The sequence below is a fragment of the Oreochromis niloticus genome, linkage group LG18 (genome assembly GCF_001858045.2).
Source record: "Oreochromis niloticus isolate F11D_XX linkage group LG18, O_niloticus_UMD_NMBU, whole genome shotgun sequence".
NCBI lineage: Eukaryota > Metazoa > Chordata > Actinopteri > Cichliformes > Cichlidae > Oreochromis > Oreochromis niloticus.
In genome coordinates this window covers 6,253,180-6,274,350 of record NC_031982.2, presented here as the reverse complement: position 1 = coordinate 6,274,350, position 21,171 = coordinate 6,253,180, and the positions used below count along the sequence as shown (strand labels likewise).

Sequence of the window (21,171 nt, the reverse complement as noted above, 5' to 3'; positions counted from 1 at the left end):
GGAAGAATGTCTGAGGGATTTTTTTTGTTATTCTTTGCAATTCTGTCATATGTACAACCAAGTACGACACCATAAACATGTGGTAATGCTGCCCATAAGTATGTGCCATGATCTTCCACTTGGTGTTTCTACCCAGTTTATCCAATTTCTGAAGTATCAGGTTGGCAGATTGTCCACAATATTCCACTCTCACACAGTCCAACATGACACTGACCTGTTTCAGAAGTAAGGTGGTAGTTTAAAGACCACCTAATGTCTTTTTTAGCTGCAGCAGACATTTACATTCTCACATGAATCTGTTTAGAGAGGTCTCTTTTTTACTTTACACTCCCCCCCCCCAAAAAATACCAAACAAACAAAAACAAAACGGTTTCTCTCTGACGTGACGTAATGATATTTGGAGATCAATTCTGCTTCAAACATATTACAAAGCACAAGACAGTGTGTGCAGTTGCTCAGTGCGTCAAAGAAAAGACACCGTAAATCTTCAGGTTACTCTGAAAGGTGTTTGTGAAATGGTTTGCTTGCTAAAACAACCACAACCAAGTCAGCCACTTGGTGACTGGTAAGATGATATCTAGTGAACTGAGTGAATAGAACTACAAAGTAGAACCATGTGGCTGTTTTAAAAAAAACAAGACCACAAATGGAGGAACTACAAATCTGTACTCAGTGGCTGTACTCAAAAGCACAAACTCTAACAAAAACCAGTGTTTAGTCTATCAAAGTAAAACCTGGATATTACTAAAAATAATCTTTTTGGGAACCTATTTTACCCTAATATTATTTCAGCTGTTTACCCTAAAGCTCAAATTGATTAGCAGGTTACTTTTTCTCATGAGTGGAACTAAAATGTCAGCCTTTACATTAGCTGCCAGTGGGCCACTCTTGTATTAAACAACTCACATGTGTAGCTCATTGCAATCTGAAAATGACCTCCACGTTTAAACATCCGGACTATGTCATTCACCTCCTTACCTTGAGATAAGTTTTCATGGTGGGGGAACTTGGAAAAGCAGCATGAGCCCCTCAAATGCTCCCAACGTTCTTGTGTATGGCCAACTTCTCTACCTCTGTGATACTTATAGCACTAAACTTACCATGCTGGAATCCCCAAATGCCTTCCCTAGGGGGAAAAGGAAGGTGAGGGGGGGGGGGCTAGATGTGTAGACATCTTTATAAGTATGGTGGGGGCTGGGTCTAAGAAGGGGCAAGGAAGACACTGTCATTATGACTGACTGCACGAGTTTCTAAAGGTGAATGCAAGTGCACCCTTATATTTTCATTTATGTGCCGCACATTAATATTACATATGTATGTAGTCAGTGCAGGTGATGTGATCTGAGAGTTTTATTTCAGGAAGGACGGAAATAAACACCAACTCTCCAACTGTCTCCACATTTTCAGCCCTGTTTGTGTATCTCAGCCACATGCCGATGCATGTAAATACCATGAAAATGTCATCATATTTTGTGTAACCATTACCATCTCATGCAAAGCCCCCATCGGTTGCGACAGTCTGTTTTACGGTCCATTATTTGTGAATATAGAATGACAGTACCTTGTCAAGACATTGTGAGGATAATCTCCCAATCCAAATCAGAAATAGGCTGTTCTCTAATAAAACAATAGTATTACATGAGCTGAGTGAAGGAGAGAGATGGGAAGAGGCAGACTGAAATAGAGTCGCATAGCGAGAGCTCTCTGAGAGGATAGAATGACAGAAAGGGAAAAGGAAAAGAAGGGTGATATGCGCAGACAGGAAGGCAAGTCTAGCAGGGGCTGCTGTAGCCATGTGCACCTACCCACTCCTGCCACTACCCTTCACCCATACCCATCCACACCCCTCCCTTGCTTGTTCACTCATTTGCTTAACAAGTTCATTTGTGCGTAGGACATCGGGCATGGCTGTCAAGTGATGCGCGAGACTGGCCTGCGGAACTGTTGGCCCTTGCAAGCTGTTCACCTGGATCCATCTCGCCCCCACACACACCCACACACATGTAGGGACACACATCCTTATGCAAGAGCACAGACATGGCATCCAGTGATGCCAGTAGTGTGAGTAAACAGTGTGTGAGCATAGAGTTCAAGTCGGAGTGTTTACTACAACTTGGGCTGCAGGGCAGTATTTCAGATTGTTTTTGGCTTGCGTTGCTGATTGTGTTGCTGATTGTGGAGCAGAAATGATTCCCAAACAGTGAAAATTCACACATGGCTACACTTTTCATATATTTCTTTGATTTAAATTTGAATACCTTTGGATTTTGAGAGTTTATGATGGGCTTATTTCTTTGCAGAGTTCACTAAACAACATTTGGTCAGTTGAAAATTCACAGATGATGGTTTGGGGCTTCATAACCCTGATGAGTCACCTGAAGTAGAGTTATTTGTGACATTGGTGATAGCTGCCATACATTTGCTTAGGGTTGTACTGTTTGATATACTGTAGACTACATTTAAAGACTGTTTTTAAACAGCCACAATAGAAGATCCATGTATTGTACTTCTAGATTAACCTAAAATTCAAATAAAGCAAAGAGATTTTAAAAGTATAAAGCTAATGGAAAAAAGGGGATCAGTTATTCCTAGTCAACATTTTAGGCCACTTGAATTTCCCGTTAAGCAAATCAAAATGTATTTCTGACATATTTCGTTGATTTTTGGAGACTTATCATTTTGTGCCATCACTGATGGATGCATCGCTGACATTTATCTGCTTTTCTTCCTCCTTTTCAAAAGCAAACGCTCATCAAAATGCCGGGGCCAATCTTGTTCCGTCTCTCTTGTTTGCTCTTGTTTTCAATCATTGCTTTGGCCCTCTTCACTTGAGGCAGAATTAACAAGCATCATCTCAATAGAGTCGCCCTCAATCCTCGCACAGCACAGCAAGTGTGCTGCTTCAACAAGAGTGTGCATGGACAAAATCACACACGCACACACTTATGCAGCCTCAACAAGCATTATCAGCCCCAAACCCTCCTGTGTTTCCTTGCTAACACGGTGAACATGCTGCCTCAACGAGCCCCATCATCAGCTCTTTTCTCCCCTGGTTTTTGCTTCCTACAAATCCATGACAAAGCTGATGAATAAGCCTCATCAGCCTTTTCTCCTCAGCCCATTTCAGAGTTTTGCTTGAAACTTGCTCTTCTTTCTGGAAGTTGCAGTGCAACGTAATGTAAATGTGAAGCATGTAGGTTACAGCAATGCACCTTCCACTGCTGAACAATGTGGGCTTTTGCAGTAAATACATTAGAAATAATTTAGTTCTGAGTTCTTTTTTTTTTGCACATTTTTTCCACACTTGCATGTTTCAGATCTTTGAACAAATTTTAATATTAGACAAATATAACCTGTGTAAATACTAAATACAGGTTTGGCAAACGTGAGATGAGCCTTTGTGTTCTTTTTGGTCAGCATTAGGGTTTTTTTTAGTAATCTCGGCCATGGATGCCATTTTTGCCCAATCTCTTTCTTATTATTGAATTATAAACACTGCCAATAACCTGAGTTCTTTAAATGTTGTTCTAGGTTCTTTATGACCTCCTGGATGAGTCAGCAGTCACTTTTACAGTAATTTTGGTAGGCCACTCATAAGATTCACCACTGTTCCAGGTTTTCTCTGTTTATGGGTAATGGTTTGGTTTAGAAACGGCTTTTTAACCCTTTCCAGACTGATAGATGCTGATGACTTTGTTTCTTATTTGTTCTCAAGTCTCTTTAGATCCTGGCGTGATGTGTTGCCTTTTGTGAATCTTTTAGTCGACTTCCACTTCGTCAGATGGTTTCTGCTCATGTGATTTGTTGATTCAGCAGGTCTGACAGTATTGTCTCCTGATCAGGGGCGGATCTAGAAGGGTGGCATGGGGTGGCAAGTGCCACCCTAAAATGATCCCTTGCCACCCCAAGTGCCACCACAGTTTTGCATAAGACAGTGTTGTTTATTAAAATAAGATAGCATTAACAGTTTGAGCGTAGTTACAGTCAACAGTGAATATAAATGCTAAAACTGAATATATTGCATAGTGTTCTCCCCCCCTCCACCATTAACAAATGGTTCAGCCCATAGCAGGACCGGCTTTTTTCTTGTTTTCAGTAGCAAGGGATGCTTATGATTGTGCCAGAGCACATTTTGAACAATACCATGGGAATTTCGGATTTTACACAGGTGGTTGGATGTTACACTCTGGAAATGGAAGGAAGGTGAGTGTTATTAACAGTCTGTGGTCCACGGACACGCTGCACCTCCAAATCACATGACTATGTTAAGCTGACATAGGTCTGTGAAGGTTCTCAGTCATCCAGGTCATCGTACTCAAAGGAGTTTGCAAAGAAAAAGCGTCTGGACTTCTTTAAGTTGCTTGAAGACGTTTCACCTCTCATCCGAGAAGCTTCTTCAGTTCTAAGGTCAAATGGCCGAGAGTCCCAGATTTAAACTCAGTGGGAGTATCCCCCCAAGGAGGGACAAAGGACCCCCTGGTGATCCTCTAATCACATGCGCCCAGGTGTGAAAGCGGGTGTGGGACCTAATCAGCCAGGGTTTCGGGTGAGCCCATTGTGAAACCTGGCCCCACCTTGTCATGTGAATTCCTGAGGTCAGATGGCCCAGGATGTGAGTGGGCGTAAAGGCGTCTGGGGAGGGAACTCAAAACTGGATTATAGATGGCAGACAGTTGGTGTCGTAAACCACCGCCTCTGTTCGGATGAGAGGTGAAACATCTTCAAGCAACTTAAAGAAGTCCAGACGCTTTTTCTTTGCAAACTCCTTTGATTAAGCTGACATAGCAAAAAAGCTGCAGCCATGCTGAGTCTCTATTTCAGCCCACACTGAAAGTTCGGACTTCAAAGTTTTTAAAATTTTAATTACAGGCCAGTAAATCCAGAGTTATGATAATATATATAAGCCACGCTTTTTACTAAATACTGTCGTCATGTTTTTGTGTGTGTGTGTGTGTGTGTTTTAAGCGTTTTCTAAGGAAAGCGCGAAAACAGTAAAGAAAGGAAAAAAAGCCACCTCTTTCCTATCGGTGGAAAAATGTACCATGTCAACCAATTTTTAAAAAAAGTCAACACGTGGGATTTTGTTGTTTAGGAAGAGGGGAGAGTTTTGGGAGTGACGGTAACGGCAGCGAGACAGAGCGAGCGAGTGAGAGAGAGAGTTTTTAGATGTGGGAGATTTGTGACGTTTAGTGTGGAGTGTATACTTAGTGTATTGTGTTGTCTTGTGTAGTTGTTCTGTTGTGTAGTCGTTTTGTTTTGTGTGTCAGTGAGGGCACTAATGAATGTCACTAAGGCACATTGCAGTGTAAACACTGTCACTAAGTAGAAAACCAGCGGAGTGATACACCTCCTGTTGTCAGGCCTGCAGGTTTATCCCTGTGCTGTTCTCCTCTGTCTTTTGGTGAACAAACTTTTTTTTTTTTTACTGGCACACACCATTTGTGGGGCATCTTATTGCGACACCTGATTGTTCTCTCACTTTAGTTTTAGTAATATTTTTAAATGGCTGTGCAAAATGAAAAAAAAAACGGCAGGTGTATTGGCTGCATTTTTAGATAAATAGTTGTATATGTTTACAAAATGTATAATTATATTTGCATTTCAAGTTATAAAAATTTACTCAACATGTCTGGTTTTTTTACAGTAAAAAAAAAATACTACTAGGATTTTAAGTTCTTTGTGTGATTTCAGATCAGTCATAGTACTATTAATAGTAATAGTAGTACTAATGCAGTATGTCAGTGAAAAAAAACAACTAAATTCAGTTGAGCTGAAAAGAATGATACCAAACAAGGCAAGGGGGAAAAAATAAAATGAAACAATTTGAGGGTGAAATACAAACGTAAACTCAAAATTAGTCAAAAATGTCCGGTTGTATTTCAGACCTCAGTGGGTTAATCCAACAAATCATGAAAAATTAGGTTAAAATTTTTGTTCATGACAGTGCAGATTTCTGACATTTTGTGTTATTTAAGCTGTAACAACGTGATTGTTTTCTAACAAAAAACAGTGTGAAACTTAAGTTAGACTTGTGTTTGTAAATGAACCGCCCCGTGTTGTGTAGCTTTCTGGATTTTATACTTATTGGGCTCCATATTTATTTATTATACAGGCTATACAGTACATAACATCTAAACTCACATGTTTTATGTAACTAAAGTGTGTAATTATGTGGGCTACAGACAATAATTAAGTTATAGACTATATTTATATGAAAAACGTGTATACTTACTGCATTTGAATCATTTTAACCATATGTAACCACCTGCATATGTGTTTGAAAAAAAAGCCTTGATTTTGCCACCCCATTTGATTTCTTTGCCACCCTAAGAAAATTTCTCTAGATCCACCCCTGCTCCTGATTATTACTGCTGATTGGGAGTTTCTTTAAGTCTATGTACTTCCTTTATTAGTTGTCCCTGATCAACTCTGAGTCAAATACCCAGATAACCCCCCCCTCCCAAAAAAACGGTAACAAGTCATTCATTATTCTTTTAAACTTCTCTGTAAGTATGAGTAGGAAGTTATGAAATATCATAACCTCCACCTCCCATTTATGTTTTCCCTCAGTAACATTGGCATAACTTTGTTCTGAACACTGGGGGGGTCAAGATCTCTGTCTAAATAAATAAATAAATCTGGGTAAATTCCCAGCTGATTAAACATGCAACTATTTTGCTGGTAATAACTGAAATGAGTAAAGAATATCAACAGCCTGTTTATGCAAGATAATTCATAATTTTATTGGGTGGTTATATTGGTTGGGTCTGATTATTGGGGGGATCATAACCCCCCTAACCCCCCTAAAATTACACCCCTGCTCAGTAATGCGAAGCATCACTTCATCTGATGCTTTATACTTTTACTACTGTCAATATAATAATGAACTTTGTCACTGATTTTTGTAAAAAGTTGCCAAAAAAAAATGAATGTGAATATACTGAGAATTTACATATTTAGATGCATATACATTTGAAAAATGCATATATATATATAGCAACCTTACAGTATAACCATTAACAAAAGTGCCACTACAGTGTGATTTGGGATATAAAGTTGTCACACTGACATTTAACTGGTGTAACTGGTTAAATGGTGTAACTATACCTACAGAGAAAAGCAAAATTGAAACATTGTTCTTCAGCTGTTGTCCAGAAGATACTGTTTTTGTTTTTTTCAGTCTATGGAGGGAAGAGTTGCACCAGCTGAGAATGGAAGCACATGTGGTCTGAATAGGAATTAAATATGTGTTGCAACTCCTGCAGCCACCGACTCGCTGTTAGTAAGTTATTTTGAAGAAGGAACAATGACTGTCTAGACAACCCAAAGTGATGCAACACAGAAAAGGGTAACTAATGTTGGAGTGTCAGTGATGAATAAGTTCTCACTGTTTTGCATCATTTATGGTGTTTTTTGTTGGTCAGTTTGGTGGAAAGGCTATGATTCTTAATTACTTTAGAAATGACTAATAAATAAGGAGGCATCTGGATGAATTTACAGATAACTGTAATCTTATCTTAAATGAATTATAGAGCTGTTTGACTAACGGTTATGGAATAGTGCAACTTAAGGATGGGTGATTCTGCCCAACGTAGTCGTTGTAATCACCAGCCAATCAGGACTGTGGGAAAGAGATAAATGCTTATGAGGAATACGTAGGGAGGCACATCCCACAGTAAGACATCAAAACAAATTCCTTTCAAAATTTTAAAAATAAGACCAAGCTAAACTTAAACAAGTCTTAGGATGTTGGATCATAGATGTGGGAAATGTACTTGATATATGGACACATTAAACTGGATGTCCAATTTCTTAACATAACAAAGATTTTCCTGATCAGAGATGCTGGCAGCAAATCCTAAATAAATATAAACTTCTAACTCTACCATGTTGCCTGTGTAGTATTTTACAGAGCATTTGTTAATCAGCTGCATGTGAAGCAGTAAAAGCGCTGCAGAAGTCCGATTCTCAGCCTGACAGACTGTAAAAGCATCCGTCACTGTTAACTAATTATCACAGCAGTCGAGATGAAAAGGAGCTTCCATCCTAATTTCCCAGAATGACAAAATTAGCTGTAGTACCTGATTAGCCTGAGACTGACCTTAACAGAAAAAGGCAGATTTTCCCCACAATGATCCAGTTAATTCCAGTTTGTATTAAAAACTTCCATGAACCTGAATAAATCAGTGGTCACTGCACTGTGGTACAATCCAAGGTCAAGGGCTCCTATGGCTTCCTGAAAATGTGACCATGTGGACCAACATAATGTTAATTAATCAAAATCGATGAATTCAAACACAAAAGTCAGAAAAAACCCCACAGACATCTTTTAGATTCAGTCTCTATTTTTTTGGGGCCTAAAATCACAGGCTAATGATAAATATCACTGCTACAGGACAAAAAACAACAACAACAAAAAAAGCAGATTTATGTCAATCCCAATGGCTAAAACCCCCAGGTTGAAAGGTGCTGACCAGTGACATTAAAAGCTTCAGGCTTTTTCACCCTTGCCATGACCCCAACATTCCTGAATAGGGTGTTTTTGGAAGAAGGTGGTAACTCTAGCAGGGCTAACTTGAGCATGACCCACCTATAAACATATTTCGCTCCCTATCCTTTATTAAAAATGGTCAACAGTGCATTTTCACATTTGAGCCCCTTTCATCTATCCATCAATACAACCTCTTACCATTTATAACAACTTTAGGAAGATAATAAAAGATCACTTGAACTGACAGTAAGTCTACGACATGGCATGACGATGACAAGTTTTCACAAAACAGGAGGGGAAAAAAACCTGACCACTTTTAGAGATATAATTAGATAATAAGATAATAACTACAACAAAATGATCTGTGTTTGAGCTACCTCATGATCCGGCCCCTTTAACCCTAGGTCAAAGCCTGCTTCCACCTTTCCTTTTGCCTCATGCCCAAACCCTGTCATTTTAGGTATCTCTGGGATGTGAAACACATTCTAAAAAAAGTCTTCCCAGAGTTTCCTATTTCAGCGGTTTGGCTTCTGTGAGCAAAACTTTGGGTTTTATAACACGCAAATGATCACAAATACATCTTGTAGTGTTTAAACTTTGTACATATTAAGTAAGGTACATAAGAAAGAAATATTATTTTCCCTTTTTTCAACAAATTTGCAAAAAATTCCAAAATTGCCATATAATTTGTACCACAGGAGTTCGCATGGAGGGACAAAGTATTTAGCTGTAGAATCAGGGGCAAACAAGCTAGTGTAGCCCCAGAGACAGATGTCCCTAGTGGCGTCTGGAAAGGAATCCGGTGTAAAGATCTGTGCTAAATCAAATATATGGAGGCCTTTCCTGTGGCAGCCCCATGGGAAATGGAAAAAATGCTGTGAGTAATCAGTGAGTGTTAACCTAGGTTCACACTGGAATTAACATCAGACAACCTGATGTGGAGGGGAAGAATTACAGAGCTGTGACTGCAAAGGACTGACCGGCAGTAGAGGCCAGTCTGATGCTTGGAACTATTAACAGCTGCTGACCAGCTGACCTATGCATTCAACAGGGTGCAACAATATGTAACATCTCTGACAGATACTTAGGTGCACGCCCAAGTAAGCATTTATAAGTGAAATAAAGGATATGAAAATTGAATCCTCAGCTGCACAGGTATCCACTGGAACTATGCCAGAGTTGGTGTAATATGAACATATTTTTCTTTGTACCACTCAGGAGCCATAGTAGCAGCAGTATTGTGGACTAACTGGAATTGAGAGAGTAGTGCTTTACACAATCCACTGAATAAAGAACTGCAGTAATCCAGTATGGCTGTGATAAAAGCATGGATCATCCCATCCCAAGATTACCAAAGAAAAAGAAGGATTTGACTTTAGCTATCAAATATCAAATACTGCTTTCCTGCTAAGGAAAGTTATGATCCCCCCAAAATCTGGTCACAAACTTTGAAACTCTGTGGCACTAAACACTAAGGAGAAACTATTACACTTAATTTTACATTCATGAGTCAAATTGAAGTCAAAGCACAAACTTGTAGGAAAAAAATGCATTTCATTTTTAAGCAAAGAAAACAAACAAAAATGAAACTATTGTGTGAATTTATATATCTCAGCAAGAAAACTGGACTTGCACATTCACACAGCTGGGCAAAGACATATCCCCACAGTTCTCTATCCCTCCCATCAGTTACACAGCTCTCCTTTTAGCAAGCCAATCACTTACAATCCATCATTAATTCTTCTATTCCTCTGTCCAACCATGCACGTATCATCAGTTTGCTGTGTGTGATGCAGTATGAGGCTGTGCTTCTGCAAAGCAGCTGTGAGCCCGGAAGCCCAACTTAGTGAAGTCAGAGGGAGACCGAAGGTTAGAGCCACCACAGGGAGATGGACAAGGGGCACACACACACACACACACACACACACACACACACACACACACACACACTCACACACACACATACAGTTTTTTAAATTTGTTTCAGCCTCTCTCTTTTCTCGTTTCCACATGTGTCTGTTCAATTCCTCGCTAAGCCTTGGTGCGGTGATTGAACACGGCTACTTTGCACTTACGCTCCATAAACTGCAACACCTGCCCCCAGATGGGCAGAGTTTCTCTTTCTGTGTGCGTGTGTGTTCATGTGTGGGCCCCTGCTGGCTTCCTACGCTAGATGTAATGTACTGAACTGTATTAGCAGCAACCATAACATTATATGTGACATCCAAAGATGTTTCACAGTTGATTCCATTCCAATATGGTTCTTAACATTTCCTGATAATGTTTATTTTTCCAATATTGGAGCCAAAAAAAAAAAAAAAAAAAATCCGTTTGTGATGTTTAAGCTAAAAGGGTTGTTTTAGAACATCAACTGGCACTAAAACCGTGACCGCCTGCAGGGCAGACAGGCTAAATATGTCTACGTACGCCCGTGAAGGCAGACATAAACAGAAAAGGTCGGTGTTGGAGTGCAGCAATGCTGGATGAATGCCTCCACAGTGGAAGAACTTTTCTGCACAACAGCACTTCTTGTCAAAGCACTGTGTGAAAATCTGCAAAGCAACAATCTGGGTCAGTTGTTGCTTTGCACTTTGAGTTATAACAACCTGAAACGAAAAAGTTAAGAGACTCAAAAGCCTAAAAAAAAAAAAAAAATACCCATACCTAAAATGCTGACTTAAAGTAATGTGATTACATGTAACTTTGCTACATAAGTCTAATGTAAAATGGTAAATTTGACAGAATTTATCAGATGAAATTTACTTGATTAGCATATATATAGGAGTGTATGTGTATATCTATATATATATATATATATATATATATATATATATATATATATATATATATATATATATATATATATATATATATATATATATATGTGTATATATATATACACATGGTTCGATACTTTGGTGTAACGGTTCAATATTTTTTCGATACAAAAAAATGTTCATGCCTTTTTAATTTGTCATTTATTAAAATTATAAATATACATTTTAACTCAAAAGTACAGTTTTTAAATTTAATGTTGCTGAAACAACAAAATAATTTAAAAAAAAAAAATCTATCTGATCGAGAAATCACTCATCTTTGGAAAAGAGAGTTTATTACAGAGAAATGGCTCTTTCCAAAATAAAAGCTATACTATACGCTTCTTCTGGGGTATATTCTCAGCAGCATATTAAACATATCAGGTCCCCATAAGGAGAATCATGTGCTAACGGCTGTCTAAATGACTCGGGTAAAGTTTGTAGCATGCGTGCTTGTTGTTTTTGTCTGCTTCCACTTGTCTTTGCACTAGGATGATGTCGGCGTAAATGTGCAGTCATATTCGTTGTGTTCCCACTAGTGCTGTCAGCGTTAATCTCGTTAAAATGACACTAACGCCATAACGCGCAAATGCCAGTTAACGAGTTACAGCGGATCGCCCCGTGTGTGGGGCTGGACGGCGTCAACACGTTAACGAGCTAACTGCGCTAACGCACTAGTTCCCACCAATGTAATTGAGCATTGCGTGGCACATCCGACATACTGTTTTACTTTTATCCATGACGCGCTTACCATCAGGGTCATGCTTCACATGAAAGCCAAAATAGTTCCAAACACCAGATCTGAATGAGGGTGGGGGAGGTTCAATTTCGGGTAGCGTTGAGGCAGTTGCCATGTTGCAACGAGCTTAACTTATGTCTTGCTAGGTTGCGCTGCGCTCAGTGGATCTGCGCTCGACAGTGCAGCCTAGGCGGAGTAGTCGAACGCAGATCCACTGAGCGCTCAACACAGACAGCATCGTCAGAAGAAAAGTTGATAAAATAAATTAAAAATTTTGTATTGTTCGATACATATGTGTACCGAACCGAAAGCACTGTATCGAACGGTTCAATACCGATACGAGTATTGTTGCACCCCTAATATATGTGTGTATATATATATATATATATATATACACACACACACACACACACACACACACACACACACACACATATACACACACACACATCAATCAATCAAATCAAATTGATTGCTTCATATTTAAGAGGGCAAAGAATCAGTTGGTTAGTGTAATAGAGTAATGTCCATAGTTTGTATGTACAGAAATTTGGAGTATGTGAACATGACCAATACAAATGCAATAAAGTAATGACAGGCTGAATCATTTTATAAAAACAATATGAAGTCAAAGCTACGACAGAGCACTCAGAGCCATTTTCGGGATATGGAAATAGTTTCTGATCTATCTGATCTTTTCTTTCACTAAAAGGATGTCAAGACCAATCATAAGCACTCACTTAGCAATTACCAGATCCATCTGAACTTCTTATTATTCCAATTATTAGTCAAGCGTGCCTTGAAATCACACAAGACCTCAGACTATTGTCCCAACACGGCAAGTACGATCTACCGCTGAGAGGAAGGACGTGACCCGTGTAATGACAGCGGTAATGAAGGAGCGCAGTTTTGATCGAAGCGGGGCAACCACGCTACTTTTGAGACAGGATATTGGATGGGTGATTTTAGAAAATGGAGAAGTATTTGAAGACCGTGGTAACGATAAGGAAAATGGCTAGGGCTGTGCCAGAACAGAACTTTTTTTCCCCTACATGCAGACTGTCTGGAAAGGAGGAAATCCAACGGCACTGGTTTCAGTCACGAGTTTGACTAAAAGGCACCTGGACACAAAAAAAAAAAAAAGAAGAAAAAAGGAAAGAAAAATAACATAATTTTTATTTCAAAATAAAAATAATTTCAAAATAATGTTAGGTTTGAAATCAAATATTCAAATAAAGCTCACGTAACCCTTTTTTTTTTTTAAATGTAACTTTAAATTAAAAGCAGTAATTTTATCCTTTTTAAAACAAAAGCTATAACCTTTAAGTTAACTATAACACTTTACCAGCCTATTGTTCCACTTGACTGTTTGTACACATGTAAGAACAGCTCAGTTCTTCTCATACATTCAGCTTATACCAAGCATATTGGTATAAAAAAAACCTACCACACTGAGTAGGGGATTACAGTGGGTTAAACCATTTACTGTTATGTGTGATCTCACTGGTGTCATGCCCACGGTGCATCACTCTTTTCTCTCTCCTGTGTCAGAAATGCCCTGTTCTGTCTTTACCACATAATTAGTGTTAGAGTGGGTGGATGTCACATCACATGATTCATTCATCAACTCACTGCCCTTCAACATGACTGACAACAGGTCAGAATAACAAACTATATAAAAGATGAATATCATCTCTGGGATGCACTACTTACTCTGCTCCTCTCAGATTGGACAGAGATGAGAGGACGTTTGGATTACATAGTTACCTACAACTACCTGCTGAGATTACCTAGTTAACATGCAAACTTCAGTAAATATGTCTGTAACACAATCCACACATGCCTGTGACAAATTTAGGAGATGTTATTGTTTTAACATTCTGATTGTGTGTGTGTGTGTGTGTGTGTGTGTGTGTGTGTGTGTGTGTGTGTGTGTGTCTTCATGAATGTTATCAGCTCAGCCAGCACTTGAGTCTTTCCACAGTAAGTAGCTCAGACAGTACCGGCACAGAGATTCCCCCAAACCTCCTGATTATATCCTTCACCTCTAGGGGAAAAAAAAAAAAAGCAGTGACTAGTAGAAAACTGACACATAATTTATATTAAAAATCCAACTACTCTCTCTCTCTCTCTCTCTCTCTCTCTCACACACACACACACACACACACACACACACACACACACACAGCTCAAGAAATTAAAAAAATGATTTAATCACGCATCAGAACTTCATGAATAAAAATTTCAAATTGAAATTTTCACTGACATACAAAATGAGAGTGTTGAAAACAAATCATCAACCCTTTGAGGGCTGAATTCAAAATCACACCCAATGAAAGCAAAACCTGCTCAACGTTTCCTAAAGACATGTTCAAATCTTCCATAAATTTTTTGAGCACTATATAATGAACAGTTATAGCATCACAAATGTATTTGTCCTGGCAGGTACACACAAGCATTTACAAGCTGATAACACAACCTCGGGTTGTGACGAACATATTGGGGAAATGATGCGCTTGATTTGTGGAGTTTCTATTTTAATAAGCCTCGGGCTATAATAATGATTAAAAAAGTTACATATTCTTCACAAGAACCACAAATGTGGGAATGTTAGCACTCCGACACCTGCCTTCCCAAATACAGGGTTCAGGTAAGTCAGTGTGCAAAATAGCTTGTAACATGTGTAGCACCATCTCTGAATGGGTTTTAATGAACATTTTGGTGGATATATCCACAATGACATCGTCGCTGTACGAGCACTGAGCTATGGCTGCCGTTTTGCACATGCAGAGAGCTCAAGAAAGCACCACAACTTTGGTGGTGGAGGCTGCCTTTGCATGCCTTTGCTGAACTGCTCAAAAAATTAGACCGATCTCCTGAACACTGTTAATAAACTACCATTAACAGGCTTTTGTTTGTCTTTGGTGTAAGCTTGAATTTAATCGTCCAATTCAAACGTTACCTTATACAAGATACAATACTGAACATAACATTCAAACAGGTTTCTTTCATTCGTAGGATTGTTAATTACCGATTAAAAAAAGAATGAAAAAAACCAAACACATTTGCTCCGATGAACAGATACCATACTTTTATTTTATTCACTTTTTTGGCTTCTATGAGGTCATGGTTGTTGTTTTTTTGTGTCTTTTTTTTTCAGTCAACACTCAAACCACGTCTCCTGAGCTGAATTTTAAAAGATTTAACTGCAATGTTCACATCATTTTTATTGCAGACAAAAAGCAGCATCTGCAAACTCTACATTTCTAATAACACTATTAAAAACCCCCCAATATGAATGACAGTGAGTCTGCCATCAAAACTGAATGAATAATTACAATTCTCTTCAAATGTGAGCAGGCAGATCTGCAAACATGCACAAATTAGAACTCTAAGAGTTCAGTTCGCACTCCACGGGTAATGATGGCAACATTTAATTTCGACGGGCAATCAGGAGAAAGAATGAGCAGTTATGTGGACTGAAATTTGCATTTATATGCACAGGCAACCCTACTTTGGAAGTCCTGAAGGAGCCAGTAAGTCCTGTCAGTCAAAGCTTTGGGAGAAATGTGGCGCTTGTGCTACCAAACCTAAACTGTCCAGAATGAGCGGATTATCATGTGGACTGCTGTCAGTTGTGAATGCCACTTCAGGGAATTGTTCTCAGTAAGAACAAGCAAACACACACATCCACCCAAGTAGCCTCCACCTGCATACACATACACACTGAAGGTCCAGATTTCTTCAGAATTCCGATCCAAAACCTTACACTCCCGGATTTTTCCTTTTTTCGTGGGTGTGTACGTGAGTAATTTAAGTATCTGTTTGAATGAGAACACATATAACTTTAAACACTTGTGTGCATATGCCCGCAGGTGTGTGTCTGTATGTGTGTTTTCAGCATGTGTATTTGCCTGCACAGCTACAGCAGGCTGAGTCAGCCTTGACAGCAGCAATCGGAAACAGGAGACAAGGACTTGGCGAACAACACAAGCCAGCAGCAAGGTCAAACGCTCACACACATGCACACAAAACAAAAAAAACCCCTAAACAAAACACACACATCTTTTTTTTCTTCTTTTTGTCTCTACCTGCTGTAAGAAATAACTGTATATCTTATCTTAAGCGGATCCGAGGATTTAATTGTTTCAAAGTGTTTCAAAGTCAGCCGAGAGTTAATAAAAGGAAGCGGAGCGAAGGATGTGTGTGCCAAAGTGTGCAATTAAAGGCGCTTTCGAAGGAGGAAAGGGGGGCTGCTGGGGGCTGGGGGGTATAAATATCGTCCCTTTCTGGACGCTACTGCTTTTCCACTCTGTCACTCTCTTTCACACACACGGCGGACCAGCCCACTTCCTTACCAACCCCATCTCTCACAGCGCTAGCCCGGACTTCCCACTGCAATTACTTATAAAACTTTTCAGGGCCGCCACACGTGGTCGGGTTTTTAAAGAGCTGCGTCCCCCTCCTCACGTGGTGCGGGGGGTATTGAGTCGTCACAGACCCCCTGAATGATCACCGAAAAATAAGGCGGCGCAGACAATAGCTCGTCTTGATGAATTCAATTCTTTCAGGACCCTGTACCGTTGTCCAGGCAGCTCCGGGCAAAACAATCGTTGCTTTGATAGTCCAAGAAACACACACTCACTCGGTTGCTCTTAGAAACTCCCTCTAACTACTTCCGAATTAGGATCTAAAGATAATATACATCTGACCTGAACTTGTGATTTCTTTTTTTTGGGGGGGGGGATTCAGCTTTTGTATTCCTAGCAGTCTCCTTCCGCTTAAGCCCAGCGTCAGGTGCACCTGATAGAGAAGAAACATCCGCGTGCCCGCTTCTGTTGCAAAATTAAAAAAAAGAAAAGAAAAAAAAAAAAAAAAGAAGAAATTTTAAAAAAAAACCCAAACAAAAAACAAAAAAAACCAACGATAACTTGAACTGACCTGGTCCGCAGTGGAAGCAGCAATGGTGTTCGACTCGGACATGATTTGATGCTGTGACCCAGTGGTGCTTCTCTGCTGGCCACTGTGGGCTCCTTCATTCACACCTTGGCTTTCAGTTCCGCAGCGAAAGGGGGGGAGAAAGCACAGTATACCCTCCCTTTTGCCCTGGCTTGATTAATGCCTGAATTACTTTCACCTCATTTCATCTGATGGAGCTCCGCTTCCTCTCCGCCTCTCTTGCTCATTCGGCATGGTAGCCCACTCTCTCTCCCTTCTCCCTCCCCCCCACCTTCCCACTGTGATTCCAGCTCTGTCTCCCCTCCATCCACCCCGCTCTCCCTTCCTCCCTCGTTTTGCGCTCTTACTTTAATTCACCCCTCCCTCTCTTTCTCCTCTAACTCTTTTACTTTCTCTCACTCCCGCCTCCTCCTTTTTCTGTCGTACTTCACCATTTCAGGAATATGCCCCCTCCCACCTTCTCCTCCGCCATCCACTGCCCCACCTCCCTTGCCCCCCCTGTTCAACTCCCACCATCACCTCCCCAGAAAAAAAAGAAAAAAAAAATGCACAGGAGAGATCCACAGTCTTTTCCCTCTACCTCCACAATGAATGGCTCGTTGTCACTCCAGCACCTAGGCTGAATACAGAGCAAGTAAGTGGGAGAGAGAAGGACCCATGGTGGTGGTGATGGTGGAAAGGACAGGGGGGTGTCGAACTTCTAGTTTAGCTGGCCGGAGTAAAGTTGGAAGGGGGGGGGGCGGCGTGAAGGACCCATTGGCTTTGGCCAAGCGCTCCCTCTCTCTTTCTCCGAACAGATTAAAGCAAGGAAACAAAAAAAGGAAAGAAAAAAAAAAGTGAGGAGCCCACAAGTGAAGAGCCCACACGGCTTCCACCGGACCCCCACCCCCCACCGCCCCCACCCTACCAACCCTTTCTCTCTGTCTCCCTTATTTCTTCCGTTTGTTTTCAGAGGCAGCTGCTGCAACTCTGCAGACCACCAACAACTTCCCTTTCAGCAGTACTTGACTCTTCCAAATCCTCGTCCGTCTCTACACCCTGACACTGCCAATGCCCACCCAGCCTCCAGCCCCCCCAAACCCACCAGGTCACACCGAGAGGCTGGCCAAGCCAAAGCCCTCCTCCTCCTCTTCTTCCGCAACATGTTCACAGAGTAACACCCTTTCAATTTTAAGCGCTTCCCTCCTAAGCCTCTGTTTTGATGCATGCATTGTTGCACCATATGGCTAATGGCTACCCACAACAAAAAGAGGAAGCAGAAATGGGGGGGTTGGGGGAGTGCATCCAAAATGGGGGCGTGAGTGAGAGATCGAAGAAAACATCACTCATGCGGGAGAATGAGACGGTGTCTTTAAATAAGTCACTCAGCATCAGTTCAACGTCCGGATGTGGTTTAACGTCAAAATGTGAAGTTATGTCAACGGCTGATAGGCAACTGGCCCCCAGCCTAATGGGTGTTTGATAGCTGTGGACAATAGTAGGCCAACACCACTGGAGTGGAAGCCCTCAAGTTATGTTTAACACAAGACAAGCACTGCAGACAGGATGCTGTTCATTCATCTATCAGTTCACAACATTTGAATCTCCCTTGGAATAAAAAGAACGAAAGCGATAACAGAGTCATTAGCATAAACCCGCCATACTCAGTGTGCTGAAAGGAAGTATTGGCAATAGTAGCAGTACAAGTGGACAGGACAGTTGACATTACATTGATTTCTTGTTGTAGAAACTGATTAAAAATGTAGGCATATGTTAAAAAAAAAAAAAAGAAATAAATGAGAAATAAATACGAGATTCCGAGAGATTTTACCATTTCAGTTTCTCTGAATGAGAAATAAAGCTCAGAAACGACAGCGTGGTGTTGCATCACCTGCAAATGGTCTATGTTTCCATATCACCATCTTTTAAATCCGCAGAAAAGCCAGGAAGCAGGTACGGATGGTATGCAAGAAAGAAGAAAGTCAGTCTGCTTGTCCTGAACGACACCAGAGAGCTGGGAAGGTGGATGGAAGCGTGGTATCTGTTGACAGCAGATGGAGCCTACCAATCAGACACTCGAGCCAGAAAATACTAATGCAGTTAAGATAAACTAATACTGCTTCTGTTTATGTTACTAAATAATCTAATAGCACATATAAATTAGTCACAGCATTAAAGGGCTAAAATACGTAACCTCCATCATTAACCTCATTACAATCCACTGTTCTGGACTCTGATACTGCACACCTCTTAATGTTTTGCTTGACTCTGTAATTTAGCTTTATGGTTTTCATATTTTTCATTTTTATTTTATAACTGACTTTATTTAGAGAATATGGTGGAGTGCTATGTTCTCAGCTTGTGCTAGCATACTTGTTTTGCAACTTACATCAGTAAATTGTAACGATGTAGCGCACAGAGACGGATACCTGGTAATATGTGACAGTAAAAGGCAAAGAAAATACTAGGACTTCACTCAGACTTCTTGAATCAACTCTACTACACAATAAAATTTTGCTACACTGTCATAAATTCTATTAAAATGCTCTGAAATGTTTGAAATTAGCTAGCTTGCTAGCATCTAGCCGTGGTTGTTATTTTCATGTTTCAGCCCAGAGGTTGCTCCTAGTTTGCTACTTACGGCACTTTTTAGCACCTTGTAGAGCAACTTGCTACTTTTGTAACCACTTCCATGGCTAATGAGTGTGCATAGTTTCACAGTAGCTACCCCAACACTAGATAGAAATATATAAAACGCATTAAGTCTTTGTACAGGTCAGTCCTAAAGTTGCAAGAGACATATTAGATAATATCACAGGAGCTGTGATTATTCACAGGGCGAACACAGCACCAGCACCAGCTTAGGAAGCCTGCTCAGTGCAATCTCTACATTCTCGAAATGCAAAAAAAGCCAATTATTTCTCATGTTAATGAATACAAAGGCTCCGGCTTTCTTTGCAGCAGCTATCCAGACGAGTTGGGGAACATATAATTAAAGCACAATACAGCCTGTCAGTGCGACCCACTCCTTTGCTGCTGGGGTGGTGCGACCACTGGGGAAAAATCTGATATATAATCGCAGTTCTGCATCTGAGGCACCTACAGTGGGACTGCTCTACAGTGTGGTATCAGTTTGGCTTTGTGCAACATGTAGAATGCACTTCTAGTTGAAAGAGTCACATTTGCATAGATAATGCCTCACTGCTTTTATGTAAAGAAGTTTTTTTATGAAGGCAAATACTAGTGGAGCAGGCAATGGCAGCTGGCTGTGTTTTTCCAAGGCAAAAGTTTCAGTGTGTGTGTATTTTGGTGTTGGAGCCAGTGCTTTGTGTCAATGTATGTCAGAGACCATTTTTGTGAAAGCAAATTTTTTGAAATGGTGAAATATGAGATTACTGGAGTAAATCTTAGTATCTTTTATGGGGCTATTTAAGGGATATAACAACTTATTGTAACAATATGGATGTGTGCATGTGTATATGAGCGTATTGGGTATCCAAGCACGCATTTGAGGCCAAAACTACGGCCGATCATTAGTTCCTCCACAGGGATCCAGCCACTTCTTACTAGCTTTGCCTCCAGAGAGTCTGTTGGCCTCAGATTAAGTCAAAGAAAATGAAAAGCTTCACAAGTGCACCCACCCACCCACATGCATACTGACACTTAACTACACATAAATCATGCAGGCAGTAAGTGTCGGGGTAATCAGTGAAAACCCAGTATGAATCTGGTGGGTCAAACAGATCTCAAAACAATCGCTTGTCGTGGCTGCAGCTGCAGTTTGTGGAGGGGAGGGGGTCTTGTTTCATTAACTAATTGCCCCATTATGTTAGGTCATTTAACTGTAATTGGAGAAGCACAGATGCTGCATCTGAAAATAATGCCAACTTGTTAAACTGCACATTTAATTTCTCTGTTTGCTTGCTTCGATTGCAACAAGTCCAAAGAGAGGATCTCTCTCTTTGCACAGACAGAAATCTCAGTGCAGATCAAAGGGAATGAACCCTGTAACGCCAGCAGAGGGAGGAGAAGCAGAAACATCATACTTGAACTCCAGATGGAAGCAGCTGCCAAAAAAACTAAATGAAAATAGCTGCCCTGTCTGAGACCTAGTAGATTAATTCATTCAAACTTAAGAGAAGTCTGACTGGAAACCACTGGCATGGATTCTAGTAGCTTCCAAATAT

At 40.4% G+C, this 21,171-nt stretch overlaps 1 protein-coding gene across 4 annotated transcripts in view; it reads right to left on the bottom strand.

The window, feature by feature from the left end:
* slc6a9 (solute carrier family 6 member 9) overlaps nt 1–21,171 on the bottom strand; it is a 77,917-nt gene that overhangs the window by 31,392 nt on the left and 25,354 nt on the right. The window contains exons 1-2 of one of the 4 annotated variants that reach the window (XM_025900374.1): nt 16,988–17,263; nt 16,759–16,881 (exon numbers count right to left, since the gene is read on the bottom strand). The exons of 2 other annotated variants lie outside the window; for them this stretch is intronic. Coding sequence is in view for 1 of the 2 variants with exons in the window: in XM_025900373.1 (XP_025756158.1) it covers nt 16,988–17,029 (42 nt within the window). In the remaining variant the exon portion in view is untranslated. Of the gene's footprint in view, nt 1–16,758; nt 16,882–16,987; nt 17,264–21,171 lie in introns of those variants that run through there. One more of the 4 variants, XM_025900373.1, reaches the window with a different exon arrangement.